The 19,373-nt window shown below is 42.1% G+C and overlaps 1 protein-coding gene across 3 annotated transcripts in view; it reads right to left on the bottom strand.

The window, feature by feature from the left end:
• Window positions 1-19,373, bottom strand: part of insc (INSC spindle orientation adaptor protein) — a 49,962-nt gene that overhangs the window by 10,806 nt on the left and 19,783 nt on the right. For 2 of the 3 annotated variants that reach the window (XM_084555646.1, XM_084555647.1), the window contains exons 2-6: window positions 18,992-19,068; window positions 8,374-8,740; window positions 8,098-8,150; window positions 7,872-7,995; window positions 7,468-7,581 (exon numbers count right to left, since the gene is read on the bottom strand). In XM_084555646.1, coding sequence (XP_084411772.1) covers window positions 7,468-7,581; window positions 7,872-7,995; window positions 8,098-8,150; window positions 8,374-8,740; window positions 18,992-19,035 — 702 coding nt within the window. In that variant the 5' untranslated portion in view covers window positions 19,036-19,068. Of the gene's footprint in view, window positions 1-7,467; window positions 7,582-7,871; window positions 7,996-8,097; window positions 8,151-8,373; window positions 8,741-9,173; window positions 11,469-18,991; window positions 19,069-19,373 lie in introns of those variants that run through there. The other variant, XM_084555648.1, reaches the window with a different exon arrangement.

Here is a 19,373-nt window from a genome sequence, read left to right as displayed (position 1 = left end):
GGTAAGGTTGGGGAGAGATCGTTGTCTTCAGACAGAACATAATTATGAGCATTTAGCCAAAATCACAATATTTCCCTGAGCCTGAGCTAAACCTTCTGTTGCCTAAATCTACACAGGATGATGCTGCCCTCCGACCTGGCAACCCCTTTGCTAATCCTGCACAGTACATACGGTAATTATAGCACATCATTCACACAAAAGGCTTTGCTGGTGAAGATAACCAATGTTTGCAATTAGACTGGTGTTACAACCCGGCTTGAGGTCTGCAAAAAGAAGTGGAGACCAACATCAGAGTTACGAAAATAAAGGGTTCATTTCTCTAAATTACATTTAAAATACTAACATGACAGAAATGAGGCCTGGTGAGCTTCTGCAGCTGAAGAGTGTCGACTCAGGCCGCTTCAGATATGACCTTTAGTCACATCATGTCAGGTGTGGCTGGTTAGGGGAATGAATCCCATGTACCAGCAAAAGACACATGCCACTGCAAGGCCAGTGGGGGTGCACCGGGACATAACACTCGACAGTACAGGAAGTCATTCATTCATTCATCTTTTGTAACTGCTTGTCCTGTGAAGGGTCGCAGGGGGGCTGGAGCCTATCCCAGCTGTCATTGGGCAAGAGATGGGGTATACCCTGGACAGGTCTCCAGTCTATTGCAGGGCTAACACAGAAAGACAGACAACCATTCACACTCAACTGCACACCTACGGCCAATTTAGAATCAACAGTTAACCTAACCAGCATGTCTTTGGATGGTGGGAGGTGGTGGGAGAGAACCCACGCAGACACAGGGAGAGCATGCAAACTCCACCCAGTCTGCCTGGATTCAAACCTGGAACCTTTTCGCTGTGAGGAATCAGTGCTAACCACCACGCTATTGTGCCGCCCCCGGTACACGAAGTCCTTTTACTAATTTACAAATGGAATTTGTAGGAGATATTGTTTGTTTAACAAAACGCTTAAGAGCCCATCGGAGGAATTTTTAATTAATTACAGCTAACAACATCACATAATGGGCCATCATGGGTTGTTGTTTATCTGTTGGCCTCTGTATTTGCTGCAATTAGTTCTTTTTAGGTTTTTCACAGCTAATGTGAATGCGGGACCAAATTGCTGTTAGGGTTGGGGAAACAGCTTTCATTCAGAGTACTCCTCTGAGACTCTCACAGGCCTCACATTAGGTTTCAAACCACCAAATTATACACCATACGTCATTAATAGTGCTTGTCTTGAAGCACGCATCATTGTGCAAAATGATGGATCAAATAGCTCCTTGCTAGACTGTGCCGTGAGAGCCAACAAGCGCTGCAGATCTAAGCCAATAGCAGTGGACCCAAAATGGCCTATGTATTTGGCCAGCTTTACCCACTGAGTCTGCCAATGATGGACCACCCAATTCAGCACAAAATATACATATTTCATGAATGTAGAACACTGAGCAGAAAAAATAAAAGATTTCCCAGCTATAATAGCTGAACATTTTCTGTTTTGTGTAAACAAACAAAATTAGCTCCTGTATTGGCTCCATGTCTACACAAAAGCACTCCTCTGACAAAAAACACTTGCAGGTATTGAATTCTATTCTCTGTGCAGATAGCTAGAATTACCCGGAGGAAGACGAACCCTGTAACTACCACCATTATCCTAATAAGGCCATTATATTGGGATGGCATGTCTCATATGCTGCTAAGGCCGTGCTGCCGGGGCTAGGAGTGGTTAATCATCCTGCCCTACAGCCTGACCACTCTTCCCTGCTCGCTGCCTACGCAATATTGTCCACCACACCTGGAAGAATTGCCCACACTGACAGGCAGTTTTCAGCAGACCATTCAAAGCTCCAGAGAGGCTCGCACGCTGATTTAAGCTGCTGAGGAAGTGATGGAGAGCCTGTTGATCCTGTTGTTTTACTGTGACGCAAATGTCGCTTTAAAAATAGCATTCGGAGCGAGTCTGTGGAGAAGCTCTGAATGATCAAATGCACTTTTGAGCTTTGGTGCGGTTGTTTAAATAGTTTTTGTTTGCTTCTCACCCGTAGAAATGAACAACTTAGTGATGCTTTGAAAAACACAATAATTAGTAAGTTTGGAGGTTTTCTAAATAGTTCTCCTGGATGGCAAATATTTGACTTACACTGATCAGCCACAACAGTATGACCACTGACAGGTGAAGTAAATAACACTGACCATCTTGTGACTGTACAATGTTCTTCTGGGAAACATTTGGACCTGGCATTCACGTGGATGTTACTTAGACATGTAGCACCCACTTAGACCAGACCAGGCACCCCCACCCCATAGCAATGACACTCCTTGATGGCAGCAGCCATCCCCAGCAGGATGCAGCCTGACACAGGCACACACACTAAAACGGTGTACGAACAACTCAAAAAACATGAAGAACAGCACAAGGGGTTGACCTGGCCTCCAAATTCAAGTATCTGTGGGATGATCCACAGAGGCCCCTCCCCTCAACCCATAGGACCCAAAGGCCCCCACTAACAACATTCTGTTGCCAGAGACCACAGGACACCCTCAGAAGGCCCATGTCCATTCTCTGATGAGTCACAATTGTTTTCTAGGCACAAGGGAGACCTACACAATATTAGGAAGGTGGTCATAATGTTTTGCCTCACCGGTGTACATCTGTCTTAAAGACTGAGTCCCTGCTTTAACAGTCAGAACGCTGAAAATATATCTCCACCCACTTGAATGTAAGAATTTCATTTTTTTATTGTACATCTACAGTTAGCTTCATACATGTTGATGATGCTGATACAATTTTTGTTATTTTAGCTGTTTAACAAATCATTCATTTATAGTTAGTAGTTAGTTTGAGTGTATTCACATCCAAATTGGAGGAAAGGTGTAGGAAATGTATCATCTGTCATTTAACATCTGCCCAGGAAGCAGCATTTGAGTTAAGTAATAATAATACATTTTATTTAAAGAAGCGCCTTTCAAGGTACCCAAGGACACTGTACAAAGTAGGTATAGGCAAGGAACACAAAACACAAAACACCCCCAGACACAAAAACACCCCCAGACACACACAACAGTACACTGAGCACAAAGCGAGGACAGATAAAAACAGGGAAAATAAAATAAAATAAAAGAGGCGGTGTAAGTAGAGATCAGGGGGCTGACAGGTAAGCTAAGCTAAAAAGATATGTTTTTAATTGAGTTTTAAAAGTGGACATACATGTATTTTGGCGCATCACGAGTGGCAGGTCATTCCACAGTTTAGGACCTGCCACACTGAAGGCCCTGTCACCCATGGAGCGAAGACGCGTTGTGGGGACTGTTAAAAGACATGCGTCTGTAGAGCGGAGGGTGCGGGATTGCAAGTATGGGGTAAGGAGATCTGATAGGTAAGATGGGGCCAGATTGTGTAGGGATTTGTAGACTAAGAGAAGGATTTTGTATTGAATGCGGTAGTGGACAGGAAGCCAATGCAGGTGCTGGAGGATGGGAGTAATGTGATCCCAGGACCTGGTGCGGGTGAGTAGCCTTGCAGCGGAGTTTTGGACATACTGCAGCCTGTTTAGGGTTTTAGCCGGGATGTCGCACAGTAGAGCATTGCAGTAGTCGAGCCTAGATGTGATGAAGGCATGTATGAGTGTTTCTGCTGTAGATGCGTTAAGGGAGGGCCGGAGTTTGGAGATGCTTTTGAGGTGGAAGAAAGACACCCTGGTGATGCTTTTGATATGTGACTCAAATGAGAGAGTAGGATCAAGGATTACGCCCAGATTCCTAACTTCAGCAGAGGTTGTAGTGAAATAGCTGCAGATGTTCAAGTTTTTTTAGAATGTTAGGGGTGGAAATGAGAATAGCTTCAGTCTTATCTTGGTTGAGTTTGAGGAAATTTTGAGTCATCCAGTTGTTAATGGCATTTAGACAGTTGACCAGATTGGATGATGATAGTATGTGAGCGGGCTTGGTGTGAATGTAAATCTGGTTGTCATCTGCGTAACAGTGAAAATTGAGCCCATGATGTTGTATTATGTGTACAAATACATTTAAGCCCCTAAACTCATGGGACTGTGTATAGAAATAATTCCTATATATGTCCATCAATTTACCCCTATATGAAGCTGACTTTATGTACAGTACATTAAAACAATTTTCCTCAAGCTTGAAGTTTTGTGCCAATTTGGGGGTCACGGCCCACGATGCTTCCATTACAGTTATTCCAGTCATTCCTCATGCCCCTGGTATTTTTCCTTCGTCTCCTCATGCTCTTTCTCCCTGATGTTACTGCCACTTGTGATTGCCGTTTCTATCACAACTGCCCTCTTCTGCTTGGTTGTTCTTAACTTGGAGACTTGTTGGGACTTCTTGCCCGCACTTGGCACAGATGTTCCCGCACGCCACTTGGACATTCTCAGTGTACTGTCAGTATTGTACAGAGTTAATTGCTCGAGTATGCACATAGTCGTAGAGTTTTGCTCTATTAGATCGATTCACCCTCACAGAGTTTCTCCTGCCTTTTCTTTTCACAGATTGTTAGGCTTGCCAGGCGTTTCTTCCCCCCTAGAACAACACGCAGCTCCATTTCCTCCACTGACTTCATCCTCATTCTTTAAATGGAGCCCAGAGAACACATTTAACCTCACACGCCTGCCGCACTAACAACATTACGATAAACTTGACTACGCATCTAAAAATGTTGCGCTATCCCTGTGTTTGCATGTAGAGGCCTGCACAGCGTGTAATTTTCTTTCCACCTCATCGTATTCTGATAATGCACTCCCTGGTCTGTTGTACTTGCTGGCACACAGCCTGCAGTTTCAAGAATTCAGCATCAGGATTTGCAAATAATGAGATTGTCTGCAAGAATAAATGTATACATTTAACCTTCCCAGGAAACGCCAACAAAAGTGTGTTCGGTAAAATTAAAACTTAAAAATAGGGATAAATAGAGACAAAGACTCGTCTTCCTGCAGCCTGATCTTAACTGGAAAGGCACTCCTTCATGGGCTGTAGTGTATTTCTGAACAGTACACTACACAGTTTTGATTACACGCTGCCTCTCGACAGATCATTGAGTTATTGCCGCGTCATGCCGCCCCGCACCCCGCAGCCTGCACCTTTCAGCTTTCACAGCAAGGACACAAATATGAGAAGTCTGCCAACATGGACACTTTTAGATCAGTATCCATCATGACAGTAGGTAAACACTGAGACAGCAAACTCATTCGTTCATCATGACACTGGCGCTCGCTTACACTCCAGCTGCTGTTTGATTTACGGCATGACTCAGTATTAAACACTGTCGGCTTATATAACCTTTTTTCTCGCGGTGGTCCTTTCTGTGTGGAGTTTGTATGTTGTCTCAATTAAGAATCAAGAATCTCAATTACCATTTAGAAATGATATTCCTGAAATATGAAATATTCCTGTGATGCAAAAGAAAAGAAAAGAAAACTTGACTTGTTTATGGTGTATTGAAGAACAAAAATTGAAATGCTTTCTAGAGAAATATATTCACTTGCCAAAACATTAGGTACACTAGTGGAAATGAATGCTTTCTAATATAACAACCCTGTACTAAATCCCTCTTTATGACTATTGTGATGTTCAGTTTATGTTGAAACAGCTTCAGAGAGGTGGTGATTCAGCTGGATGATCACTCTGGAGGATGTAGTCTGTAGTGCTGTTAAACTGGATTGAATTAAACACTGAAGCGTTTCTGTTATTTAGCCTAGCCCACAGACTAAAATTGGGTTGTCAAAATTCAATCTACAATACAGTTCAATGGTGCAACAAACCACAGCCTCCAAAATGAAAACACACCTGAATCAACAGCTCTCTCAGTTGTTTTAAACAAACGCTGAATACCATAACCTTCGCGAAGCTAAGATTTAGAGCAGGACTATTATCCGAGAGAGCATTCATTGTCAGCGGGGAGCTTAATGAACTGCAAGAGAGTGTATGTGCCAGCATTCATTATGTTTGTTTAGTCATTGCGAGTGGGTCATGAGATAAAGGCACACATTAATGATGTTTGACAATAATTTGTGTGATTCGCTCTGACCTGCTCTGTTTAACAGATGGGTGTAGTCCACGCAGTCAGCTGTGACAAATCAGTCACGACTGTGTGGTTGCTCAGAATGTGAGGAGCTGCCACTCACACGGGGCACATGAGAATAAATGCTCTTATTATAATTAGGGCATTAGATTGTTATATTTCATTAGTACGTTTTGTACGGAGCCCATATTGTGTAATTTGCTTAATTTAGATCATTTGTGCCGCTCTTCTCATTAGAGCTCATCATTTCATCAGTTTGTGTATGCAAATAAAGAATTTTTGTTTATTTAAAACTGCTATACTCAACATTAACCACGTAAATAATTGATTATATGACATCAGGTCAACATGGAAAAATCTGCAAAGACTTATTGCTCTACAGCTCCAAAAAGATTGTAAATATTGTAAGTGTCTTTCAGCTCATTGTTCTGGTTTTGTCAACAGTTAGCTAAGGATTCAAATACTGTATGTATCAGGAATTGGTGTACTGTAAACTAAAAAGATAAACATTGGACTTACATTTGTCTGGTGGAAAGAAACATGTCTGTCTGAATTTTAATCAGTGTGTAAATAAATAGCTGATGGCGGTATGCATTATAATGCTTAACAAAGTTAAACTCCACCTATTTGGTGCTTTAAAACTCGCCGTACACAGCACATCACTCACCAAATGCCGTCTGTCAGCAGCAACGGCCTGCACCCAAACATTTGAGCAGCTAATTGCAGTTGTTCAAAGCAAGTGCATGAGTAAAATTCTAATGAGAAAAGAGCCTGGCAACGAACCAGATGATATGCACTGCTGTGAAGGGTGCATGTGTGAGAGTGCGACAGACAGACAGACAGACAGAGAGACAGACAACTGGAAGCTAATTAATTCAGACAGCAGGTGGACATGTTTTGTATCGGGTATTCATTAGCAGCCATTGTCGGGCAGGTTCCCCTCAGACTCATCTCTGAGGGTTAGGCCAGCGACACTACACAGGGAAAGGCGGACTAGGATGAATGGTAAAGACACCTGAGCAACCTGCATTTGTGATCAATGCTTACTCCTAATGGGAGCTGACAGTATTGATCTATCTCACAATCTGGCTGCAAAGGAGGTCCATGTGTGTGTGCCATCAGGAAGAGTCTTATCAGGAATATCCTGGAAGCGCTCGGGTAACTAATGGCAGGTTGAGACTTGCTGTCTGGCCTGTCTTGTCTTATCTCACTGCGAAATAGCTTTTTAGAGGGATGTATGAAGAGATAGCAGGCACGTGTAGGTCAACTAGTCTGTGAGATGAACGCCACCAGTGGTAAAGGTGGAGCCGCTCATAACAGGGGTATGTTGATGAGGGGGAGAGTCTGCACTCGCTGTAGATGAAAGATGAAAACCGTAGCCAAGCTGGTGTTATTTCTCTCAGCGAGGAACCGAGTGCGCCAACATGTTTACATTACCTTGGCGATGATGCTGCAGAGCTGAGGTCCATCCTGCGTAAGGGACAGCAGGTTGCTAATGGCACTGCCGATGGTGTGAACACTGTCTGATGATTCAATCTGTTTGATGAGAACCTGCAAGGGGGATGAAACCTTGACTTTTTCATGAATCTACAAAAGCAACCAACACTGTAAAACGCTTATAGGAAGGTAATCTTATAGCTGAAATATAAATCAACTTCTCATAGCTTTTCAGACAACTTTTTACTACTCTATTTCACAATGACAGCCCATTCATTCAGTGTGGTCAAATATGTATGTGTTTTTCATACTACGGCCAGACGGCACCAAAGTCAGAAATGTTTAATTACAGACAGACAGCAAAACTGTTGGAGGACCTTTTATTCGGCCTTGCAGTCACATACCCGGATCTCATTGGCTAAAGCCATGTCAATCATGTTGCTGAAGGAGTCACTGACGTCTGTGAGGATCTCGTGGATAGCCTCCCTCATGGACTTCAGGAAGAATTCATCATCAGTGTGGAGGCACCTGTGGGTGGGAGAGGAGCTGAAATGTAACATGGAATTTCCACACAGACACAATGTTTGCTGTTTCTCAGTATGACAGCGTATTAGCGTTGTAGGATTTTACCTCTCTGTAATGTTAGTCAGCTCCATACACTTTTCTAGCAGCGATTTCTCATACTGCGGGGAAAAGAGAAAAGAAACTAAGAAGTTGTAAAACAAAGAAGGAACAGTAAGGTCCATCTTTGAAAGTGACACTGTGATGTGTTTTCAGTAGGTGTTCAGGGATTTAGAAGTGGGACATAAGTGATGTGGAGCAAAGTGACTGCATGACAGTGGCAGAAAAATGTACACATTGCGGTTTGTTTCTGTGTGTACGTGCAAAACCAAAATCAAGCATCACCTTCTGCATCTCAGGCGGTGTGCTTCTGGCAGCACTGTACTCATGCACCAGCGAACGCACGTGGCAGTTTGCCCGTACAGCCGTGCTGTGGACCCTCTGCCAGCGCCCCTTCTCCAGCCGCTGGAACATCTTCCCCAGCTCCGTGCTGACCACCAGCGCTCGGCGAAGGAGCGTCTGCAGGTTGTTCCTGGCCACGTGCTCCCCTGCGCCGACCCCGGAGGCCACAATCAGCTCTCCCTGCTGGGAGTCCTCCTCCACCCCGATGGGTTTGGCCTGGAGGACACACATGCACTCCACCTCCGTCATGTGCCGGAGGTCTTCCATCCAGCGCTGCACGGAGTCGACCTGCAGGGACTGCATGCGGGTACTGAGGGACAAATAAGCAGAGGAATATCGATAAAAAAAAAAAAAATACAGTCAGATTTAGTTGTTTCCATGAACATCATATCTTTATTTTTTACAGACAAAGAAGTTATTAAGCCCAGCTCACAATTTTTATCAGGAAAAAGAGAAAAGCATTATGGATTTTCCTTTTTAGAAGTTTATTTCTGAGGCGTATGCATGAGGACTTCTCAATTAATGAGCTTTTATATTGTTTCTGTCTTGGTGGTATTGTAGTATTTTAGATTAAACACTTTTATATTATGCATTTCTGTGATATTTCAGTGTTTTCAGTCATGTTGATGTGATAGAATGCTGTTTGCATATGATTCTTGTTGACCCTGATGAAGGCCATGATCAAAAACGCCTCAGTCTAATACATTTGTTACATATACTACAACTTTTGCTGGAGTCTTGACCTTTTCATGTTCCTTTCCTTCTTGGTAGTAGGTGAAGTCACACCAGAAATATAGTTTCTTCTACTGCGAGATGAAGAAGTGCCTGGCTGTGAGTACAGGTCTTTTGTCAAAGTGAAAGTAAAAGAAACAACAGCCTATAATCTTTGGGTTACACTGTATATTCAGTTTGTTGTCTGAATGTGAATAGGACACATAATATGGAGTCAGATGGAACAACCCAGAGTCCATTTGCCTCTATTGATCGGCATATGCAAAGAAAATTTAGTTTCCTTCCTCTCTGATTTGCCATGAGAACATCGACAAGAATTGCCTCTTCGGTTTCCAAGCAGTTTCACATTATTGATAATAAACATAAATTTCTGCACAAACAGTGCCACATCCATGAGACAAATAGATACTGATGTGGAGGACAGTGTTGTCTGACACCTTGGGAAGTTATTTGTTCTGATTAAAGCTGATTTATATGAGAAAGCTCTAATCGTATCCGCAAGAAATAACATGCTTAATCAGTAGAAAATTAAGGAAGTGTTTACCATAAATTCAATCTGGTTGTTAATACAATCACAGACCGTTTAACTTGGCTGATCCACCCTCGTCCTCTGTGTCATTCCTCCTTTACTTTCGGTTTGCAAAACCCAAAATTGGTTCATGGATGAATGAATATGCCCTCCTTGCTTTCATCGTGCACTGCATTGGTGATTCCTGCCACTCGCCCTGGCTTATCTGTCAGCAGTAACTATGATCATGACGTTTAATAAAAGCTCATTTATATCGTAGAAACTAAAATCCTTAATGTGAACGAAAAGATATAGTGAAGCATCTACCAAAAAATGATTGGGAAAAGTGACTAGTGCTTTGCCACAAGCACTATTAAAGCAGCACATTAAACAGCCACAGATAATGGCAGCATTCACTTATGAGACACAATGGGATTCGTAAAATCAATAATGTGTACTCAGGTCAATTATCCACCAATAATTGGTGGCTTTTGCACTTGTTTAGTTTGTTTGGTTTAAACCGCCATTTCCCCTCAGAATAGCGACGGCTCTATCAACGAGCTGCACCGAGCAAACACTCCTCCTCTCTTCAGTCTCTCTCGGCACCGACCCTAATGAAGGGAGGCTTAAGGAGGATATCCTTTGCCCTCCAACAGGTGAGCCTAGGCTCCCTGAAAGAGGACAGGTCGATGGGTACAACAGCCACCTCTGCTTTGAGTCAACACTCAGGAAGGGGTCTCTAATGAAGATGGATAGATTTTTCCTCTTGGCTTTCGGGGTACTGTCAGCAGTTTAAAATGTCATCTTGCTGGAGTCATTTGGATATTGCATTATTGCATATTGAATATTGGTCAGTTTGATCTGAAAGAAGCGTCATGGTGGTGTGCACGCTCAAAACAAGATTAGGTCATCGACCAGCAACAGCCCTTCGCCCTTACATAACATCCCCATACCAAGTTTCAGCTTTCAGCTTTTATCAAGAGCCGGCTGAAAAAGAATGAATCATCAGAAAGCCATGCGTCCCATTATGTCTAAACCACTAATAAAACTATACGGAGAGCAGCTGGGTACTAAAGCAATCGCAATCACTTTCATATTGAGAGCTGAGCACAATTGTATGCACACAGACGCAATCAAATGTGCACACAATAATATTAAATGTACATGCAGTCAGTCGTCAGCTAAAGTGGATAGGCAATGAAACCGGAGTTCATTCATTCATTCATTCATTCATCTTCTGTAACCACTTGTTCCTGTTAAGGGTCGCAGGGTCTGCTGGAGCCTATCCCAGCTGTCAAAACCAGAGTTCGAGGGTTTGAAACTCTCCAGCGAATAAATCTCTCTCAGTTGGGAAGAGGATGAAGATGTAATTAGCTGTAAATGTAGACTAGAATAAATAACTGCACGGTGCTACACAGAGTAGTAATTATTAATATGGAGTTTGTTCTGCTAAGTGAGGTAAATGGCTTCACGCTGATCATTGAGCCTTCTGAAAGAAGATGAGCTATGAGTTTTAGTTGCACTCTATGCAGGCGATTAAGAAATTAATTTCTCCAAAAAGATCCTTGCAAAATAAATCCTACTAAATTCTGCAGCGTTTATTGTTGCATATTTGGAAAACTCTTAACCACTGCCCTGGTTCTCAAAATGTCCCGTGCTGGAGATTGATCACACAGTGGTAAATAACACTGTGACTTAAACTGTGTGAGTCCACAAAGAGCTGGATCACACCACTACTGAACAGGGGAGGGTTTGTATCATGTGCCACAAAAAAATAAAAAAATAAAAAAGTCCAGATTTAGTTTCTGAATTGTCTGTTATATGCCATTATATCCAGTACTGTGACATTATGGTGCTGGGGCATACATAAACAAACAACCAAATCAATCTTTTAAAATGTGAAAATGTGCAACAGTGCACAGAATCTTTAGTCTAAATGTGGCCATTTCGAACCATTTTCCTCAGTTATATAACAGCATCACATAAGGATGAACCCCGTCTTGATTTGCGCGCCCAGCAAGCCACAGAACACATCCCCCCTCATCCCAGGGGGAGAAAAAAAAATGATAATAATAGGTTTGTTTTCCAAAGGAGGGGAAGCGGTGCACTTCAGCTCGCAGGGAATGACAAATATTTACATGCGGGCCAAGAGAGGGTCAGGCGACAGCGGCGCTATTATTTCAGACGGGGATCGTGTGAAGCATCGGCCCTTCTCATCTGGTGGTGGCTGTCAGCAAACTCAGCGATGGAGGCAGCACAAGAGATAGGAGGAGGTGGTTAATAGGTGATAACTCAAAAAAATAAAAAAATAAAATGCTACTATTTTTTTTCTTTGTCTATATTTCAAATTATCTGTGCATCATATTGAAAACAGATGAAGATGCTGTGAACAATTGATTTATTTCTATTTTTATTTCAGTTTTTAACCCTATGTACTCGTTAGTATGACTTGGTGGCATGACTAACATAAAGTAGAAAGACTAAAGCTCTGAATGCTGAGCAGACTGGCTTATCAGTATCACAAAGAAGAATCTTGTAGGAGCTGCAGCAAGCTCACTCTTCCTGTAACACATCAGGTGAAAATGATAACTTTGATCTTTTAGATGATTCACCTTTTAACTGTTGAACTACTTGAGGCACACAGAGTTCTGCCGGATGAATCACTGAGAGGCTGCTGTTCTGCCTGTTGAGCCCCGCAATGATCTATCCCCGAGCTCCACTCCACGCATATGAAACAGAGAGGCTGGGGACTGCGGAGTCATCCTGGGACTGTGCGTTCTCGTACTTCTCTCATCTAAAGGAGTTTTGCTTTAGGTTAAGATCGGGGAAAGGGTCGGCTTGACACTATCCGAGTACAGTCATGGGAATTCCACGGCTTTTTAGTGGGCCGTACTGTTTTGGCTGAAACGAGAGGGCTCCCAAACGGCTCGTCATTTTACCACTTATGGCTTTTGTAATTCAGTCTAATTTAGATTCTGACAGTGATTCTAAAGTGGATGTAATTGTGCACATGAGTGTGAATGGTTGTTTGTCCCATAATGAACTCATGACCTGTCCAGTATGTACCCTGCCATAGTGCCAGCTGGGAGAGACTCCAGCTCCATGGATGAGATGAGTTATTGATATCATTAAATACTAATATTAAAACCAAGTATTATCTGTTATTATTGGTTTTAGTAGTCGTAGTATTTCATTTCCGAAACCATCAGTCATTGACATCTGGCATCTTTAAAATAGGAGTCATTTGCTGACAGCCATTCTATGTTGTGAGAATGGCTTACCAATGGCTTACCTTACCAAGCTCAGAAAAAGACAAAAAATACTTCCACATTTGGACTTCTCACAGACTCCCTCATCACAGTCAGTTTGATAAGAAAAACAGAACTGTCCTCATGGAACAGCTTTCATTTTCAATGCAGGCAGTCTGTGGGCCAATCGATGATGGCATCACGCAGATAACAACAATAACTGACAATATAAATGTGCTTCAAACCACTGCAAGCCTCTTACTGTTTGTTTTCTACTGTATCAGCTCACAGGGTGGTATAGAGCTCGCTAGCTGCAAGCAGCGCACAGGCAGGTGGGAACCCCAGCGGTAGAGCGCCTGTTGTCACTCAAGTGTAGCAGTTATTGAACAGCAGGAACTAATTTGTTCTTCAGGGTTGGTGGACCATTACAAGGCATGTTCTACATATCGCTAGAGGCTTCGAGTGATTCAGGTACCATGTACTACACTACACAGATCACGACTTGAGTAATGTCTGCTCGCTCTCTTTGGTCACCAGCTTGATGAATGGCCTCCTCGCACGTCAGGCCACCCCCGCCGTCAACGGCTAAAGGATCCCACTGATGTTTTGAATTAAAGGGTAGACGCCCAGTGTGGCCCAGGCTCATTTAAGGCCACTGCGTGACACTAACATGTCCTTAAATACAGCTAAAAAGATCTCTTACAGATACATAAGTATAGTGCGAGCTTCACAGTTGTGATATTTGTGGAGAAAGACACAAGAAACATGGGAGACACAAGAAACATGGGAGTTTCAATTCAAATCCATCTGCAAATGGCTTAAAATGACATTTGGAATTTTCCAACAACTGCATGCTGTATTACTGGCAGGCAAAGCATCTAGTTTGGAAAGGAATCGCAGGAACATGTGTTGGTTCATGTTATTATGTCCGTTTTGGATCTGAATACATTCGGAGCGTTCTCTCTGCAGCCTTCTGACATGATAGTAATTTGACATAGTGTTAGCAGGAAGGAGACTTTGCTGTCGCCCAGTGTCTGGAAGCATGAATATCAGTTTGATGAACAAATGGAAATCTTTCTTAAATACCACAACAGAACCACAATCCAGTGGGGCACAGTGAATGGAAATGTGGGCCGAATGAGCTGCGAGATTTTGAAGGATCTGACCATTGTGGTTTTGGCTTCAAAAACAAGGACACTCTTGTCCCAGAAAAAAAAAAAATAATAAAATGTGGAGGCAAAGAGGAAAAATAGGATGTTAATGCATTCCTCTTTTGTTCAAAAACCAGAATATTACAAAAAAAGAACTTTACACTGAACCTATGGCTTCGTTGAAAACTGGAAAGGTTTCTCTACACCATGTGGCTTCGCTGTGTGACAGATGAGCTAAGAAAATGGTTAAAACATCTGGCTAATGGTACTTTTAAATGTCCGAGTCACGCCTTAATTTTCTGGGCGAAGGTCGAGCCTGTGTTCTTCCCGAAGTAGCTCACGGGAAGGAGGTATTGTGGCCTCTGACTGGTACAGTTGCATCCTGGCAATGGGAGTAGACATCTGACTCCCAGATGTTTCAGACCGTCTCTAATGTGCTGCCAAGACCAGATTCACGTAAGACAAAACACACTGACTCTTTTTGGCCCGCCTCTTTTTTTGTCTCATTGTATTTTCTCAGTCCCCTCACACATGCGTGGTTGCATGCACCATAAGGCATAAAAATACAGAACTGCAGGCATGTGTGGAAGATATTATTCTGTGGAGTCTCTCAAACCATCTCCAGCTGACTCGCCTCACAATTTGGTTTGCCCCCCTCGTCTCACACTCTCCCTCACATTAGCAAAGCCGCACTTATGCAACTTTTCCGATATTACACGGCCCGCAAGCAGGCGGCCGCAGCGTACTGTAAAAACATGCGCATACACAAACAAATGAAAACGCAGAAACTCTGCCAACCCATTCGCACAGTGATGACTCTGCAACCTTTTTCAGACTGTAACCTGAGGCCTAGATTGTGCAAGCCAGGAAAAGAGCTAGTTATGTTGCAAAGTAAACTGAGTACGTGTAAGCGTTCCATCTGTGTTTGCAGTTTATTTTAATACGATTCAGTCACTCCTTTCATCAGTTGATTTACAGCCCATTAGTGAGCCATGTGCAGCACAAATAGGATTTATGTTGGAGAGACTGGCAAGGAAAACAAGTAAGAGATGATCTCTTTGTGTTAGCGTGTGTGTCTGGTCGCCTATGTATAGCGTGACAGTTTTACTGATTTGATATACAAGAGCATTCACTGTGCATCCTCTGCGACGCTGTGTAAGCATTTGTACACGGAACTGTCAGAATGTATATATTCAGATTTATACCACTGACCGAAATATTCTCAACCACAGCAGCTGATGAAGAGGCTTTTCCCATAAAAAAAAAAAAAAAGAAGCATTGGCATCTAACACTCCCCAACATAAAGACACAAATCATTGCAATAAGAGTTTTGCTTTGTGCATCTCCACAAAGAGATCTTTCTAGAAGTTGAGAGCAACTGTTTGTTTAGAACATTTATTTATTTTAAAGTTGACTGGCATGAAGGCTGGAATACACACTGGGTTTGGGTGTGTTTTCGGTGGATGTCTACTGGTAAAACATGAGAAAAAATGGAGGTGGAATTAAATAAACTGCTAATTGTTACTAATTCAAGTTAATAATTGATCACCAATTCATTTATATTTGAAAAGACCAGAGATGCAGTCCGTGTTGTTGATGATGCAAAGAGTTCAGAGTCCATCTGAGGTCAGCTGGCAGGTTAGTACTCGCTGAAAACTCTTCGTGACTTCTTGACAGTGTGGAAGCTACGTTTGTGCTTCAGTTTCTGATTGTTTGGTATGTACACTTTATTCTCCTCCTTCATCTGGACAACATGTGTGTGTCAGATTGTTCAAGATGTTAAAGCACGTACGATAAATCTATTTATATAGCGTATTTTTGTACAGGCCATCACAAATTCCTTCACAATGAAAGTTAAACCGAATAAAGCAGATAAATGAAGGACAAAGTAATAAAAATATTAAAACAGGCAGATCTAAAAGGATGAGTCCCTGCTTTTTAGTGGTTTTTGCAATGTGCACAGATATGAAGTGCAAGTTGAGAGTTACAAAGTGTAGCCTGGGTCAAGGAACAATCAACAAATCGATTCAGGCAGAAATTGATAGTTGTTACAATGTTCCATTTAACCTTGGTTCAGTTCATGTTCACAGGGCAGCTGAGACAAAGTTCTGACACAACCTAAACATTAGGTTCTTGCAAACTGATCGTTCATGATTTTACAGTCAGATTGCAAATGTCTATTGTAGGCAGGTACCTGAAAAGGTATGACGCTAATCACAAAAACTAATGAAATACTATTCTGCGTTCATGGATGTTCTTGTGTTTTAAGTAAATGGGTGAGATGTAGACACAGAAAAGGACATGGGAAATTGGGGAAGTCTGTCACTGTGTAGTTCCCGGCGCACCTCCTCCTTATGTATATAAGTATATAAAAATGTCAAGTAATAATAGTAAAAGGACCCAAAACAGAACCTTGTGGTATGCCACACAGCTGTTTGTTACTGACAGCAAGTGATTGTCTGGGCATACTGCTTGATTTGGTCTATCAGGACACAAACATTTACACTGGCCGACTCCAGAAGAAACCCAGTCACATTTTGAGGGATCATACCCACCCTGGATATATACTGTTTACCACGCTGCGTCTGGAAAAATATTAAGTTATCAAATCCCAAACCAACACACTGAAAAACAGTTTGTACTCTCAAGCTGTTGAATCCCTCACACCTTCAACCTCTCCTTCATAAGCCCCCATAACTATTGCCTAGTCCACCTGCACTCTATTGACAACTTTGCACTATTATGGGTACATTGGATATGTTTGTTAATTATTATTTTTTCTCATTCTATGACACAGTTGTTGTTTTACAATGCTGCTATGCCATACCAGTTTAATGTTCTGTATCATTGTCACTTTAATTTACTACCGTTACTAATTATATTCATCTGTACGCTACTGTGTGCTTTTACTATGTATATATTGTAGATTTTATTGTGTATTGTTGCTGTAGTTTTTATCTTTATGGTGCTATAGCTTTTATTTTTGCTGCTTCCGAAGCAGAGAGCTACCAAACTGTATTCCCTTGTTTTTTACCAGACGACGACAATAAAAAAGCTTTTTCCTCTTCTTACAAAAAGTTGTACTGACGTTCAGCAGCACAACATTTTCATATATCACCGTGTATTAACATGTTACTCTGAGAAGATCCATTTCACTGAGCTATAAGCAAACTAAAGCTTTTTAACAACTTTCTCTAAAATTGTTAGCCTTTAAAGGGAACTTAGAGACAGACAGAGAAGGATATTTTTTCAGACCTGACTGAATTGTATCACGTTTAAAATGTGTGTGCACAACCAGATATTAAAGTGCTATTAACCAGTGTGTGCACACAATAACAAATAGAAGCAATAGTATTTGCAGAAAAAAAACGTGCTATTTTAATATAGAAGTGACACCGTAGAAAAATCCTTATTCTGAAAGACTGAGAGAAAACTATTGCAGATGATGGCAGAGTAAGAATGCTTTCACCTCAAATGAGGAATCTAATTTTGGACGGATATTTTCAGGGTTGTATGTGAATGTGTTGGTTTGTTTGTGTATTTGTTTGCATTGTCCCTGAGGTTATGACCTTTGCTCCATCTGCAATTGACTGCCTCTAATCTGTTGGTCTAGGACCTTTACTGAGGCCAATAAACTGGCTTGGCAATGTTGAACCACCAAATCTAATCAAACATGAGCTGGTAGCTATTCCCCAGGACCGATATGAAGGAGGGGATGTTGTGATGTTTTCTCACCATTTCAGGGGATGCAGTGAAAACTGATTTGTTTGCTCAGTACCTTTTGGAGTTTCAGTTCATTTCTATCTAAATAATTGTGTAGAGGTATTTGTATCAGGCAAACAATGCAATTTTGGGCAAAGCGAATGCGGAGCTAAACCGGCTGCAGATGGGGACAAAAATACAACACAGCTTCAGCTAAGCGACTCAGGGTGTTCTGTGTGTTGTACGCTTTGCATATTTATTTGATTATTGCTAATTCTCAAATTCCTGCATGTTTTTGCATGTGAATGTGTTTCTGTCCATGTTTCCCATCTCACTGGTCACTGTGTACCTGGCTTCTTTTCAGCAGCCTGATCACTTACTATGATGCATTCATCTCCCCGCAGACCACTGAGGATGACTAATAACTACACCGTGTTACCGCTGCAGACCTCAATCTCTGCCTCGATGGGAACTGCCATGTTACCAGCATCTCTGGCGCCACCGCCACCATTACACTGCATTATCAGGAGGAGAAAACGGGGGCCAAAGTATGCTTCATTTTTGGGGGCCACATCTGCAGATGAAACAGGGTCATTTCTTGCCATCATGGTTATTATTGCTGGTATGACATCCATGTGTGCGCGTGCACGCCTTGACGGACTGTGGAGTCCTCAGAAAATTCCTCTCTACAACTTCACCAACAGCTTTAATATTAACGCAAGCAGCTCGGACAGACCTTGAACCACTGTGTGCTACTAAAAAAAAAAGGTGTGTTTGGAACTACTTTGTAGCTGAAAATTGTTAGCCTTGATGTTATGCTTCAACATAAAACTGTAACCATTGCACGGTTTCCGCATAGACACATTAGTAATACTGCAATTTAATCACCTACATAGCCATTTATTTTTTGTTGTTTTATTACATCTTTTCTTTTTCAATATACCAATTGTTCTACTTTTTTTTTTCTTTTTAAAAAGAAAATGTGGCTCCATAGCAACACAGCTACTGCGTCTGAGTATATTTTTTATGCTTTAGTATCACAAAGGAAATGGCTGCATACCACCCAGGCCAAGAGGGGGAAATAAGTTGTAATAGTGATTTCAGTAAACATAACTTTTAAACATAAAGTGTTTTTATGTACCACCTGTGACTGTGTGTTCCCTGTTGTGAGTGCGCATGAGTGAGGTGCCGACACAAAGCGGCAGTGTGCTGGTACTTGCCTCATCGGTGATGAAGACAGCGAGCTGCTCTGAGGAGTCGCCATTGTGTCTGAGGCCACCTTACTTCAGCTCAGCACCTGGAACACACAACACGGTCAACATTAATGTCATATCTGCAGGACAAGAACATGGTGGCATCTACCTTTATCGACACATTTTTCTGTGAGATCGCAGAAAATTCTCGTTTCTTACGTCATAATAATGTTCATCAAAGATAACTTGCTTGCAACATTACACAGCATCATTGAGAACACACTTTGCATACAGTGTCACATATAGTATAATCACACACTCTGCATCCTCCTGGCTGTGTCGTTTGCCTCCGCAGTGTTGTCAACTACAATATCTCCTTATTGATCCTCCTCCCAGCCTTCTATTCTTG

Source organism: Chelon labrosus (genome assembly GCF_963514085.1).
Source record: "Chelon labrosus genome assembly, chromosome: 11".
NCBI classification, from domain to species: Eukaryota; Metazoa; Chordata; class Actinopteri; order Mugiliformes; family Mugilidae; genus Chelon; species Chelon labrosus.
Note: the sequence above shows the minus strand (reverse complement) of the source record. Positions and strands in the feature narration are given on the sequence as shown.